The sequence below is a fragment of the Apus apus genome, chromosome 1 (assembly GCF_020740795.1).
Source record: "Apus apus isolate bApuApu2 chromosome 1, bApuApu2.pri.cur, whole genome shotgun sequence".
Taxonomy (NCBI): domain Eukaryota; kingdom Metazoa; phylum Chordata; class Aves; order Apodiformes; family Apodidae; genus Apus; species Apus apus.
The window spans coordinates 53,326,220-53,340,995 of NC_067282.1; the positions used below are offsets into that span (position 1 = coordinate 53,326,220).

Here is a 14,776-nt window from a genome sequence, read left to right on the forward strand (position 1 = left end):
CCTACATCCCTTTCCACAAATGAAAAAAAGTGAAAGTGTGTAGGATGGAGGCAGAAAAAGGGGACTGTCTCTTATCAGAGCATTATGGTTCATTGTCTAGAAGTATTAATTTGGTTTCTTACTTTCCTGTTTTTTTTTTTTAAAGAAAAATAATGTTAAACAAACAGGAATTCTGTTTCAGAAACGTAATTGGAAAAAGCACAGTTATTTCACTGCCAGGATGAAGCTGTATTGGAAAAAATCTTTGATGAGTAATGACAACATAAGAGTTTCATGCTGTGCTACAGACAGTAAACCTTATGTCATAAGGAAAACATTTTTCCTGTCAAGGAATCATGGAACTGTCAGAATTGGAAGGAACCTCTAGAGATCATCTAGTGCAACTCCCCTGCTAAAGCAGGATCACCTAGAGCACATTACTCAGGGCTGCATCCAGGAGGGTCCTGAGTATCTCCAGAGAAGGGGACTCCACAACCTCCCTGGGCAGCCTGTTCCAGGGCTCTGTCATCCTCACTGTAATGAAGTTTTTCCTCATATTTAAATGGAACTTCCTGTGTTCCAGCTTGTGCCCATTGCCCCTTGTCCTGTCACTGGGAACTACTGAAAAGAGTCTGGCTCCATCTTCCTTGCACCCACCCTTTAGATACTTCTGAGCATTAATACTATCTGCCCTCAGCCTTTTCTTCTCCAGGCTAAAGAGTCCCAGCTGTCTCAGCCTTTCCTCATAAGGGAGATGCTCCAATCCCCCAGTCATCTTTGTTGCCCTGCACTAACTTTCTCCAGTAGTTCCCTGATCAAACGACAAATATGTCATTTCATGCCAAGTTTTCAAGACTTCCTAATATTAACTGTACTGATGAGTAACAACCTTTAGTTACTGTAACATGCTACTTGAGTCAAAAGTGATGGATCCAAAATCTAAATTCTCTTTGTTGACAAGGGATATGAAATATACCCTAGAAGTGTCTGCATCTCATACTTAAGCTGCAAAAAGCTTTTTTAAATCAAGCATTCAACTTTCCCCAGTCTCAAGGACATACCTAAAATAAAAACCAGAGCACACGGTGAGAAAAGTAACTACTTTTTTCCTTTTAATATAGATGTAGTACAGAATGTTTAATTACAGCAGGACAGTGCTTCCAGTTAAATAAAATTAAAAACCTTTATTTTCCCCCAAATATAAAATTACTAAATTAATGTCTTAAAAGAATAAGAATATGGAAAAAGCTTTAAATTATACCACCATTTACCACAGTAACCATGATCACCGATTACATACTCCATTGCTTTGGCAAAAAAGTTCTTTTCTTTTAATAACTGCATATAAACCTAACATAGCAAAGACTGTATACAACTTTATATTGCACTTATTTATATACAGGAATAAATGAACTGTAAAGTTTGCATATACTTGGTATGAGCAAATTTTCACAAGAAACTAAAAGCAGAAGGATAAGAGCTGGTATGAATATTAAAAAATACTTAGAAATGTAATACACTTATGTACAGACTGTATGGACTGTATTAACAAACAATATGTACATAACAATTTAGTACTTGATATTTTAGTATAACTCAGTGTTCATTAATACAGACCTTTGGTTGTATTTAGTTGTTTAATAAGATGTAAGCTCACATACCTCCAAAATGCAACTAGTTATAAAATAAAGCACAACAACTTGCCAAATGGTACAAAAACTACTATTGTCAGTTCCATTAAACCCAAAAAACTAGTGTCTCTGTCTAGCCCCAAAATAGTTCTTGTACTTGGAATCAACTTCTATGTGCCATACACAAAAAGAACACCTGAATGTTACATATTTGCAAAATTACATCCCACAAGACTTTTTTTTCTTATGTGCAATTCATCTTAATAATACTTTTTAGCAAAAAAGAGAAATTAATGTTGATTTTATAATTTCCCAACACGCACTTCTGCAATGACATTGTCAATACTTTTAAACGTTACCAGCAGGATCAAATGATGGATGTGTGCCTCCCTTACTCTAAAAGACTATTACCAGTAACTGCTAGTTTCTAAAAGTGTGCTCAGACATTTCTATCAATTATGCTGCTTGCACGTGCCCAACATTTAGCTTCAAAATCATCCTGAGTTTGCACACAGTGAAACAAATCCACATACTTAAAATAAAACCAGAACAAATGAACATACTTTCCTCTACAAATCAATCATGCAACTGAAGAAGAACTGGGCATCCCGTGAACTGTTGTGCTTGTTGGAGTCCCACTTATGGCGTTGAAAATGTGTAGCGAATTAGGCATAACACTGGCCTTTTCTTCAACAGGAGTTATCTTGAAATGGAAAACATGTATTTACTACAATGTTACATAAATGACCTCAGCATTTATAAAACAGCTAACCAATGCCTTAACGTGCTGCTTATCAACTCAGCTTGGCAGCACTATCTCAACTGCATAGAACTTCTTCCGACATCCTCTAATGGATTTAGGAGGGCACTAGTTATTTCTCCAACATCAACTCACTTAATTTAGGTCCTCTCTAGGGGCAGCCTGAATAGATTCTCTCATTTATCTTGTTAACTTTCAAAAAGAGTTTCACAATGACAACAGGCTTTCCTGGTTTTGCCTTTTTTTTTTTTTTTTTTTTTCTTTTTTTTTTTGACTTAGAGGTATGATTTGAGCATTTCCTATCAAAAGCTATCAAAGCACCATAAAGACTTCACTCTTAACAGGTACAAATTTACTGATGCTAAGATTAGAAATATCACGAAAAAAGGTATTACATAAAGATTAGACAAACTAGAAGCAGAAGTAAAGAAAATTAATTACCATCCCATCTGATCATATTGGCAAGCATCAGAGGAGAAAAGAGAAAAATCTGTTAAGATTATTTCCTATATTTTTCATAACCATTTTTTTGCAGTTGTTAAAAACCCACACTATTACAAGACAGCTCACAGTTTCTTCAATGACATTAGAACAAACATTATGAGAAGCTCTTTTTCCAAATACAGAAACTAGCAGGTATATAAAGTTTACATTTCTAAAGATTTCAGTGAAGGGCCTCATCATTCTAAGCCTTCAGGGGAGTGATCAATCAAAAAAAAAAACCCAAACAATAAACACACCAAAAACCAACCCAACAGAGCATGTTTTAATTATTTACAACCAATTACATTTCTATAAAAAGAACAAAGTGGCAGAGTAATAGTACACATTACTGCAGACAATGCTGTATTTTCATATTCTCTTTAAACTATCTTATAGGTACCAGTTGTTTGCCCCTTCTCTGTTTACAATTAGGCAATGTGATCTACTCCTGAAGTTTCTGGCATTATGTGCTTTTTCTTATAGTCAATCTTTGAAAACTCACGCACACCTGAGCATTTTTTAAACATACATATCTTGCATTGAGCTCAAAGTAATTTTTCTTGTGTACAAACTGTCATTATATTCTTTAGCTTTTTTCTGTAACAGGGGAATATTAATATTTTATTTATTATAATTATTTGACCTAAATGTTCTCCTCTTTTCCAAAGAGGTCTTCTGTACAGCTGTCTAATTCCTGCTCAATCAGTTATCCTCCTTTCTAAAACTTTTCAGTAAATCAGTCAAATAAATACAGTCAAACTATCCCATTTTTGTCAGCTAAGCCATCCCTTTTCCTGTTACAGGGATCTTTCAAAATTGTTTTCCTCTACACGCCTATCTGAAAGATACTGGTTTTTATTAAAAAAACCCAAACAAATAATGGATTCTGACAATATGTTATCACCCCCTACAAACTTTGTTTCACAATATTCTCCATAATAGAATGGATAAAAGAATTGAGAGCAAGAAAGCATGTGAAGTGAACTTCAGACACTTGACATATTTTTGAATGGAAAAAAAAAAATCACTATAAGAGTTTTGGATACCTTCTAAGCAAGGGCAGAATAAAGGCAAATCTTTCTAAGAGAAGCCTATGGGCAAGTTGTTACACCAGCAAGCTGACTGGCTTGTTGAGCAAGTATTTCTTGGATAATAATAGAGTAATTCAGAGTTTTCAAAAATAGTAAATGGGTAAAGTCATTATAAATCCAAAGGATGAAATCCTGAAAAAAACTTGGAAGATTAACAGAGCATTTAAATGTCAGTTAGACTGGATGCCTTGGCTAGGTCTCAAGCTTGATTTTTCTGGTACAATTTGATTTCTGAGTGAAGCCTATTGTTTGTTTTATGGACATGAGGAACTCGGAGCTGCTCTTCATATCAACTGGTTATCCAGACCAGGATGCATTGGTTCCTAGACTAAGAAAAGTCGTTATTATGGTCATATATCCAAGGAAGTCTCAGAGACATGTGCATTTGTAAGGTAAAAAATACTATCAGAAAACGCAGGTATTTTTTGTGGGCCAGAAATACTGAAGTTTTGAGGGCTAAGAACTATGAGCCACTCTATGGCTCTGGGAAAAGATTATACAACTAAGTGGGTGAAAGAAAAAGACCCTGAAGTGATTAATATGATGAATAAAAATATCAAGAAGGTAGGGATCAAGCATCAATCTTCAGTCTTTTCTGTTCTCCCGGAAATAATATCCTTGCTTCTGAAGTCAGGAGAGATTTCTACCACAGATACCAGATGCAAGGTCCTACATATCCCTCCACAAGACTTCTGGTTTTCCTTCTCCCATACCTCCAGCTTGTCTCTAGTGGATTCCCCTCGGGAAAACACGAGAATACCGTTTGGAAGATGTTTAACTCTTCACTGCAAAAGTAAATGCTTTTTCTCCAAAATCTAAAGCAAAAGGGCTAAGTTTGCTGATCAAATCCCCTACAGTTAATCAGGAAATACAGACTAAAATGAGCTTTTTGGGCCACTGAATAGAGATCCCTCTAACTACACATATTAAGTATAAAAGATATATATATTGATATTATTAAATTTGTTTTATCTTTACGGTAGTCTTCCTCTCTTACAAAAAATAGGCTGGTGCCAACCAGATTTACTTTCTTAACAAGGAAGACTTAGTTCTGAAGATCAAGAAAGCATCTGCAGAAAATTCACAGAGAAAAAAAAAAAAGGGAATGTTGCACAATTTCATTTATGACACTCTAACAGAGTAAACAAAAAAAGAAAATCATTTTATGTAAAGCACTACGTATACTTTTCCTAGTGGGTTCACATTACAGCTACATTCTGAATACTGGTATGTATAATTTAATTTCAGCACATACTTGTTCATGCATTATTTCGGAAAGCTCTTTTGCCATTTCCCTGTAGTTGGCCTTCATTTCTTCTTGATATTCCAACTGATCTTCTTTTATCAGTCGTTCATTTACACCCAGAGCATGCCCACAAGCTTCAACAAATTGCCTGATTTAGATAAAATAATTAAAAAAAACCCTCAATCAGGAATACAAAATCCAAAAGATTAATTGAACACTATAAAACACTATAAAAGTTAAAAGGTTTAAAAAAATTCTTATTATAACAGTCTTGAAAAAAAGTACAGTTTTTGATTTTTTTTCTGCTTTTCAAAAAACATACCTAAAAACTTCCTTTAGTAGCTTTACTTTATTGTCTGGATATCTTTTGGTGTTTGTGTCATCTAAGAAAGCTCTTGCGTATGCTAATGGACCAGCATTAACCTAAAAAGAAGAAGGATTACAAAATAAAGTCACTTTCTGACATATTGCCTTAGCAGTAACAGGTACTACAGGTGTCTGTCTGATTTACTTTACTCAGAATACATTGATTCCAAAAGGGCTGGACTTATGAAATAAAAAATCTGCTGGAGTTCAAACATAAGAGCAGTGGAGGTCTCTACAGCAAGCTGCATGAACCTGTCCCAGCACAAGCAAACCACTTTGATAATCACAGAACGGTCAGAGTTGGAAGGACCTCTAGAGATTATCCAGTCCAGCTCCTCCACTAAAGCAGGATCCCCTAGAGCACGTTACTCAGGGCTGCATCCAGGAGGGTCCTGAGTATCTCCAGAGAAGGGGACTCCACAACCTCCCTGGGCAGCCTGTTCCAGGGCTCTGTCATCCTCACTGTAATGAAGTTTTTCCTTGTATTTAAATGGAACTTCCTGTGTTCCAGCTTGTGCCTGTTGCCCCTCGTCCTGTAACTGGGAGCTGCTGAAAAGAGTCTGGCTCCATCCTCCTTGCACCACCCTCTAGATACTTGTGGGCATTAATACTGTCTCCCCTCAGCCTTCTCTGAGGCTGGTGAAGGGACTAGAGGGAAAGTCTTACAAGGATAGGCTGAGGGAGCTGGGTTGTTTAGCCCGGAGAAGAGGAGACTTGAGGGGAGCATATCGCTCTCTTCAACTACCTGAAAGGAGGCTGTAGTCACGTGGGGGTCGGGCTTTTCTCCCAGGTAACTAGTAACAGGACAAGAGGGCATGGCCTGAAGCTGCTCCAGGGGAGGTTTAGGTTGGATATTAGGAAGTACTTCCTCAGGGAGAGGGTGATTAGACATTGGAATGGACCGCCCAGGGAAGTGGTGGAGGCATTGTCCCTGGATGTGTTCAAGGAAAGGCTGGATGTGGCACTTAGTGCCATGGTCTAGCTGATGTGGTGGTGTTAGGTCATAGGCTGGACTTGACGATCTTAAGTCTTTTCCAGCCTTGGAGATTCCGTGATTCTCCAGCATGGAGTTCCAGCTCACTCAGCCTTTCGCTCATAAGGGAGATGCTCCAATCCCTCAATCATCTTTTTTGCCTTCTGCTGGACTCTCTCCAGTAGTTCCCTGTCCCTCTGGAACTGGAGAGCCCAGAACTGGATGCAGTATTCCAGCTGTGGCCTCACCAGGGCAGAGTAGAGGGGCAGAATGACCTCTCTTGACCGACTGGCCACACTCTTCCTTATGCACCCCAGGATTCCATTGGCCTTCTTGGCGACAAGGACACGTTGCTGGCTCATGGACAATTTACTAGATACCAGGACTGCTGGATCCTTCTCTCTGGAACTGCTTTCCAGCAGGCCCACCCCCAACCTATATTGGTGCATAGAATGATATGCTGATTTATCTTCTCTGTTTATGGAATCAGAGTGGGAAAATGAGCTGTTTGGTATGCTTATCTACTGAAAACACTATTCTAAGCTGACAATTCTGCACTAATTAACATAAACTTAATTGATTGCGGCACCTACATGAAAAGTGGATTCAAAAACTTCTGGCTCATCCCTGTTATCCTTTTATATAAACAGTAAGAGCCCTTCTGTTCTCATCCCAAATGGTAGATTCCCTGATTCTGGAACCTTGGTTTGTTGTGTTTGGTTTGTTTCTTTTTTCTTTTCTCTTCAACTTGACAATATTTGCATCAGGTGAAAATAACACAGCAGCACTTTAGTCATTACTATCTTAATTCTCTTACTATATTGATTTATACATCTTGCAACTGCTTCATGTACCCTGTTTTGGTGAATCTGATGGTTTGTTTATACATTAAGTTTTTGCTTGCCTTATAGGCAAAACAAAATGTTTCACAGCGAGCTTTCCTACCATTGCCCTGCTCCTATATTTTGGCACTCCATCTTCACCTCCCTAGGGCTTTTACCAAAACACAAAAGCAATAATGACCATAGTGAACCTACTGTGAGCAAACCTACATCTAGGCAAAATACACTCATTCATCCCCATAGGGGAAGGCACTCTTTTATTTTAGTTTCAGCTTCACACCAAAACCTGGTGGGATCAGACCGCCACAGATTCCAGAGATATATCTTAACCCTTTTATGTAACTGTCCATGATCAGTGTTTATATGAAGTATTGTATTGCTTAGTTCTCTGGAAACAACTGCAAACAGTGAGCATATTTCTAATTTAGGACATTCTTGAATATACAGAATAGAAATCAATGATAAAATGTAAATTTTTCAGGGACAGAAGCAAGTGAAATAGCTGAATGACAAAGTGTACGGTCTTACCTGAACACTGACACTTCCCTGTAGCTTCAGCTGCAATTTGATCATGTCTACTTCAGCTGAAGAGCAGAGCTGCCTAAGTTCTGCAACTTTTTTACTCATTTCATCGATTGCTACTTCAATAGGGTTTAAATCAGTATGGTGCTGGTACATCACTGGGATGCGCTTCTTCACATATGGAAAACAGTGTATAGCTATGGATGGAAGCAAGTTTAACACAGTTAGAAACAAGTTTTTTAATAAGTTGAGTTTTGAGAGAATTTTACCCTAAATTAGAATTTTGATCTAATGAGTTGCCCAATTTAGTATCACATTATATAATACATACTATGTACAACACACATTATAATTAGAAATCATACCAAATGTACAGTGAAACAAAATACTGAAAACGTAAGCATGCATAACTTTACATGTATTACAGCAAAGAATGATAATTGTCATTAATGCTACTAATAATATCCAAGAAAGAAACCACTGGAATTTAATTAATATAAGAACTGTAAAAAGAATTGCTTCTCTTTCACATATCTCAAAGAAGCATCAAACCCTGCAAAGTTGTATTTTGGATTCCCTCACAAATATTAACTATGGATAGCTGACATTATAAAGTAATTTTTTTTTTTTTTTTTTTTTTTTTTAACCACTATATTAAGACAGTGGTACAGAAGCTCACACTTAACAGAAACAAAACATAAAATGGTCTTTGTCTAATAGCAAGCAAATCTTGAGTCTAGATTCACACGTCTTGAAGCTTAAGGAAAACTTATTGGAGGATTAGCCCTTGAAGAAACCAAACTGAAAACCTAGTTTTGGTTAAAAATATGAAAAGTATTTTAGCTGAGAGCTATAAAGGACTTAAAGTAAGTGAAGTGGAAAAACCCACACAGAACAGGCTGGAAATCAAACCAGAACCAGCCCTTCAGGCTCTTTAAGTGCTTTTAGCCAAAAGAACCAATGCTGTGTTTTACATGTCCAAAGCTTGAAAAAATGCTGAAAGACCTGAGACCCAAGCCAGCAAGCACAATACCAACATTATTCAATGTTTTGTAACAAAGAGACGTAAACTCAGGGAAGGGCAAAGGCTGATTTGCCAACACTCCATTATTAAAAAACCTCCAAACAACAAAATAAAAGGCAGTTACCATATAGTCAAATGTGAGATTTTACTCTTTTTCTAATACTCAGTGGTTATCACACACCGATATATGTATTCTCAGATGGTAATATGTGGACTTGCATATCACATTTTTAGTGTTATTTTCAAGTAGGTACTGTTTAAAAGATTGCTTTGGCTAACTTTATTTTTATATACTTCACAATCCTTGTCATCTCCAACCATCACGTCTGAAATGTTCTAAAGGATTTTTTCCTGACAAGATAACACAACATATAGAAAAATCTAGTATCAAGAATTAAGTATAAAAAAAGTAACAATAAAAAACACAATAAAAGAGAAGTTTTCTTTTGAAGGAAACTTCCACCCAGTCAGTACCTGTCAAAATAGTCCGTCTCTTACACTGTTCTTCTACTCCTCCTTGTCTTTTACCAGCTTGAGTAAAAGGCATCTCAAACATAAACCGACGAATGTTATGAGTCCTTTCAAAGTCTGTTTTTCTTTCTTGCAACTCTTTTTCTTCAAAGTATGGAATGACATGTGTAACTTGAATATATGCATATTTTGAATCCAAATCCTTAGGATTTACCTTAAAAATATGACAAAAAACCCGAATAGCTACATAGTGAATCAAGTGGATTTAAATGCAGTCAAACAGCTTTTAGAAAATAAATCTGGTCTCAACTTGCTAGTTGCTGAAAACACAGTAAATGTTAATGCTTCCCTGCATTGATTTGCTCAGTATTAGGAAGACAGCACCACTAGATGCGTTAAAATATGTTGTGGCTTTGTTTGTTTGTTTTTAAAATCAGTATTTGCTGTAAGAGACTGCAAACAAAAACATAATACAGTTCGTTGGGTTTTTTTTAACACATGCTTAACAGGGGAAAGCTCAGAAACAGAAAGCCCAGAAACAAACACTGCTTCTCCACCACAGTGGACACAACAGTAGATGGGAGACCAAAAAATCTGAATTATGAAAAAAAAGTTAACAATTAAAAATAAACCCCTATATTGTAAATAGTTCAGATACCACCTTCAGAAGGCACCTCTCCCAGCCTGTCTGTCCCGACTCTGACACCCTACGAGGGTCCCAAAGAATATACTGGTGGAAGCACACCCAATTGAAGGCTTCACTATTTGATGAAGTTGTTTCTAGAAGTGGATGAGTGAGAGCCTTAGGGATGGGTAGATCTTTAATTTGGTAAAACTGGCAACTAATCTCCAGTACTGGACTTGAATTTCTTTTTAACATGAATTCCCCCAATCATTAGATAAAGAGGGTACGCTAAACACATGCATCTTTCTAAAAATTTTGTCTACCATTTTAGTACCATGTCAAAAATTCATGTTATCTTTTGCCTGTCTCTTGAGCCACTTCAGTTCCATAAACTAGGTGTGAAAAATGCCAATGCTAATGCATACATGAAGTCACCAAGTAAGTCCTGGAGCAGACTACAAACAGAGCTAGGATTCCTCTTCTGCTATCTGTTTTTACTGGAACATGCTGCTTTATTTTTTTAAAAAATCAGTTTTCAGATTATTCTACTGGAACTTAAATGGTGATTTATGTACTCATTCCAAAACAGCTGACAGAAATGTTCCCTACAAATGCTGACAAACATATGCATTTTAATTAATTGTATTCTCTTGCCTTCAACGGCTAGAACTTTAGCCCTTGCATAAGCCCTCCCCCCCTTTCAAGTTTGAGTAGGAGTAGTGAGAAGCCACCATTGCTGCACTTTCAGGTTAAGAAGCCCACCACTTCGTAATCTTAGAGAGAGAATCAAGGAACAGAAGGGACAATAAATTGTAATACAAGAAAACAATACAGTTTGAAGGTAAAAATCAGTTAAAAACTGGCTGAGGAGGGGAACGAAAGGAATGCAGAGTGGCATCTTGTGCAGTGTGTGTTGTTCTCCACCTACAGGATACTGTAGTACTCTTCAGTTCACCAGTTTTGATGCCTTCAATTACAAAGGAAGGCACTTCCTATAAAAGATCTAGATTTCACCAAATTACTTCATGTGAGAATTTTTTTTCTATGGTTTAATTTTTTATAAAATTGAACAGGCACAGAGACATAGGCAAAGGATAATAAGAACAACTGATACAGAATTAAAATGTTATTTACATATGGTACTTTTCTCAGAAGAGGGGTCTGTTTCTTATTTGAGAGGAAAGTTTGAATGTGCTCTCTATGTGCAGGAAAGGGAAAAATTCCAAAGAATGTCTCTGCCTGGACTGGCAAGAAATACAGCTTAAGTCAACATAGAATATGATCATAATCCAAATTTCATCTAAGATGTAACTATTATTTTGAGAAGTAATGCTGTGAAAATTAACCTTTTTGGTCATTCTTAAAGGTAAACTTATTAGTAGATGGTATTTCTCAAACGCCCTTCAATCAGCAGAGTTTTTAGACACATATGTTCACATACCAAATGAATAAATGACAGTGATGCCACAGTATTTCAAGTGGATTCCAGGTAATAGACTATAAATATGTAGAAGGAAAAAAAAAAAAAATCATACCTTGCCAGAATCCTGAATCATTTTGACATTTTCAGATCCAAATTTGTCAGAGTAGAGTTTTTGGAGTCTTTGGGAAATTTCTGAAAGAGGAGTAAGTTTAGGCTCTTTATAGATATATTCTTTTCCATCTTCATCCTCAAAGAATCCCTGTAAAAAATGAAATAATCAAAATCTTGGAAAACAACAATGATTAAGATGAACACAACGTATGTGGTTCAAAGCAAATTTAAACATTTAACATCAGGATTCAAGCAAATGTAAATAAAGAGAAATTAAAATCTAAGAGCTTCCTAAGAGAACTAAAAAAACAGAAAAATGTAGTTATCTACTACAGAATGCGTGAAAGACAATGGAAACACACAGTTAAAACTTTAAAGGTTTGTTGTATTTTTATGGTGTGCCAAGCCTTTGAGATAACTTTTCTTCACTTTTATTTAAAAGTGAACTTTTCACACTGTTTCACCTGCCAAAACAGAAACCTTTTTGTCCAACAGGACTACCTGATTCACAAGTGAGCATTTTGGCAATGGTTTGCCTAAAAATAATCTGAACACTTTCTTTATGTAATAATAACAAAAATAATTGCAGAAAATTAAATTTATGTAAATTTTATGTTGTAATGATTATATTGGCAGATACTTATTTTTATTACATAAAGCATTTGTTTTAAAATGAAACTACAATATTGAGTACATGGAAAGTGAAACAGGTAATTGTTTGAAAACAACAAGCCATGTCTTGAGTTCATGTTTGAAATCAGAAAATGAATATTTTTGTCATAAACGAAACAGACAAAATAGAAAAGCACAACATATCATGTATAAACACAGGCTAGATTGACAAAAATACCCACATCAAACTACGGTGAAATGCAGTAGTTTTTACTGCATTGCTTGCTTTGTAAGCAATTACTGTAATTACCTCAACATCTGTTTCACTGTCTGTAAACTGGTATTGCTATAAAGTTATAAAAGACAACAGAATACATGTAAAGTTATACTGCTTAGAGTATTTTACAGTGCTCCATGCTCAGCTGAACAATTAGCAACTGGCTATGCATGTAGAAAGTGTTTTACTAGATACTGCGTGATCCCATACTGATACATATGCATTCTAGACATGTATTAGAGGATGTGAAGCTGCCCCATACACAGCCAGAACTTTTGTTTCAAGCATGCAATACTGATGCATAGAAAAAAGTGATTTGTTCTCTAAATGGAGCTTAATGTTATTTTTTTTTTTATTGCAATGGCTATTAATGCATACCAATCTAAGAAGCAGCCTTGCAAACCACACTGTAGCACTACAGACATTAAGTCAATACACTGCTGAGAGCTGACATGATAGAAAACTTACCGCTGCCTTAAGGTAGTAAATAAAAGAAGAAAAAGGAAAAAAAAAGCAAAACATTTACTGAGGAAATTAAGGAGGAACTGTATCGGAATTGCTAAACGTTTTAAACTAAATTATTGATGGTGTTTATTTCTTACAGACCATATTTCTTGTGCTTCTTATGTCACGGTATCAATACAGATGCTGAAACAGCATACCTTGTAAAATACACTCAGGTTTTTCTTACTGCACAGAGTAAACAAATTGAAGTGAAATAATACTTACCTGTCCAAAAAATGCTACCCTGAAATAAGTTCCCAGCAGTCTCTTGCCTGTATGCATAACTTCTGTTACTTTACTGTACGCTCGATGAAGAGTGTCATATAAATGAGCAAGCCTCTGAAAATACAAGATAACAATCATGGGATAAAAGAATAACATAAAGCTTCCCTATCTCATAACAACAATGAATGATGTCTTTACAGTTAATAATTAAAACCACTGTTCTCTTGAATAGCAGAAGTATGCTTAGCACTTGTATCAGAATGACAATTTGTAAGATTAATTTTTAATTATTTAATATTTAAATAAAATCTGTTACAATTCTTTTAAATTAAAACAAAAATTTCAACACATATTTCAGATAAAATTGCAATTCTCTTGTTCTGTTAAGTGCAATGTGTCATGCAGTTAGACTAGAAAAACTGGATTTTTTTTTCTTGCTCAAATTCACTTCTGGTAAACTTAGTACCTCAAAATCTCTCCTTTTTTCATAAATGGGAATTGTAAGTTTATATATGTCAGCAATGAGTTCATAGCGTTCTGCTTTCCAGAGTCCATCGGCACATTGTTCCAACAACTCCATCAGCACATCCTAGATTTGGATACACATTTTTAAAAGTCAATCAAATTCAGTACTCATGAAAAGCACAGCAAATAATTATACCAAAGCTCTTCCCAATGAAAAGGGAGATCCTGCCTCACAGCAGTCACCTACACATATTAATTTAAACTATTGTGGCAATCAAAAATTGCTAAAAAGAAACAAAACAAAACAGAATGGGCTGAGTGTACACATGTAGTCTCTGTGTTTATCAGGAACAGTATTTTTCTTCTAGATATTCCTGACCTCTTAAGTCTACAAATGACACTTGCATGAGGACTCGAACTTGTCTTACCTTGTCTCATGTTTTTCCAAGTGCTGTTTCCTTGGAGTTTTTTGGTTTTGCGCAAAGAACATTATTTTTAAGAGGCAGCTATAGAAACACTTGATTGTAATGGTTCTGAAGGAAACTATCAAACAAATTACATCAACAATCAAACAAAAAGATACAATACCAAAACCAGAAGTAACTACCAAGGTACAGTGGTGAAAATTTGGTACACTTGACCAGAATGAAGAGAAAAAAAACAACAGTAAGAGAAGCTGAGAAATCGTGAAAGATCAAAACAGAGCCACAAGCAAGAAACCACCTTGGCTTTGTTGGGTTTGATCCTAATATCCTTGTAGCAAAAGTATAGTCATTTAAAGTCAAATGATACATTAAAATGGAAGCATACATTTTGCAATAGAGCATTACATCCTCAAGTCCCTTCAGTTTGTCATGATTCTTTATTTTCCACACACTTAATTTCTTCTACTTCAATAAGAGTAAAAAAATACATGATTACATTATTACTTTGCTCTAGTTTTAATAAATTTAAAGTTACCTGGCTAACTTTATTAACTCAGTTATAAAAATATAAATTTACAGGTATTATGGAAGAGCTTACAGCTTCTATGATGAAGCTGTCATATACATGGTCATGGATTGAGTAGGACAGAACCACAGGGAAGTAGCTCATTCACATCCACATACCCTAACACATCTCAGTCCTCTTCAAAAATGTCTGGAG

The 14,776-nt window shown here is 35.8% G+C and overlaps 1 protein-coding gene across 7 annotated transcripts in view; it reads right to left on the minus strand.

Annotated features, from left to right (window-relative positions):
- Positions 1-1,068: 1,068 nt before the first annotated feature.
- The window catches only part of DOCK9 (dedicator of cytokinesis 9), a 113,195-nt gene continuing 99,487 nt past the window's right edge, over positions 1,069-14,776 (minus strand). For 6 of the 7 annotated variants that reach the window (XM_051619874.1, XM_051619913.1, XM_051619866.1 and 3 more), the window contains exons 46-53: positions 13,632-13,754; positions 13,166-13,279; positions 11,549-11,695; positions 9,392-9,602; positions 7,900-8,090; positions 5,513-5,613; positions 5,200-5,338; positions 1,069-2,313 (exon numbers count right to left, since the gene is read on the minus strand). In XM_051619874.1, coding sequence (XP_051475834.1) covers positions 2,191-2,313; positions 5,200-5,338; positions 5,513-5,613; positions 7,900-8,090; positions 9,392-9,602; positions 11,549-11,695; positions 13,166-13,279; positions 13,632-13,754 — 1,149 coding nt within the window. In that variant the 3' untranslated portion in view covers positions 1,069-2,190. Of the gene's footprint in view, positions 2,314-5,199; positions 5,339-5,512; positions 5,614-7,899; positions 8,091-9,391; positions 9,603-11,548; positions 11,696-12,469; positions 12,506-12,904; positions 12,911-13,165; positions 13,280-13,631; positions 13,755-14,776 lie in introns of all 7 variants that reach the window. The other variant, XM_051619933.1, reaches the window with a different exon arrangement.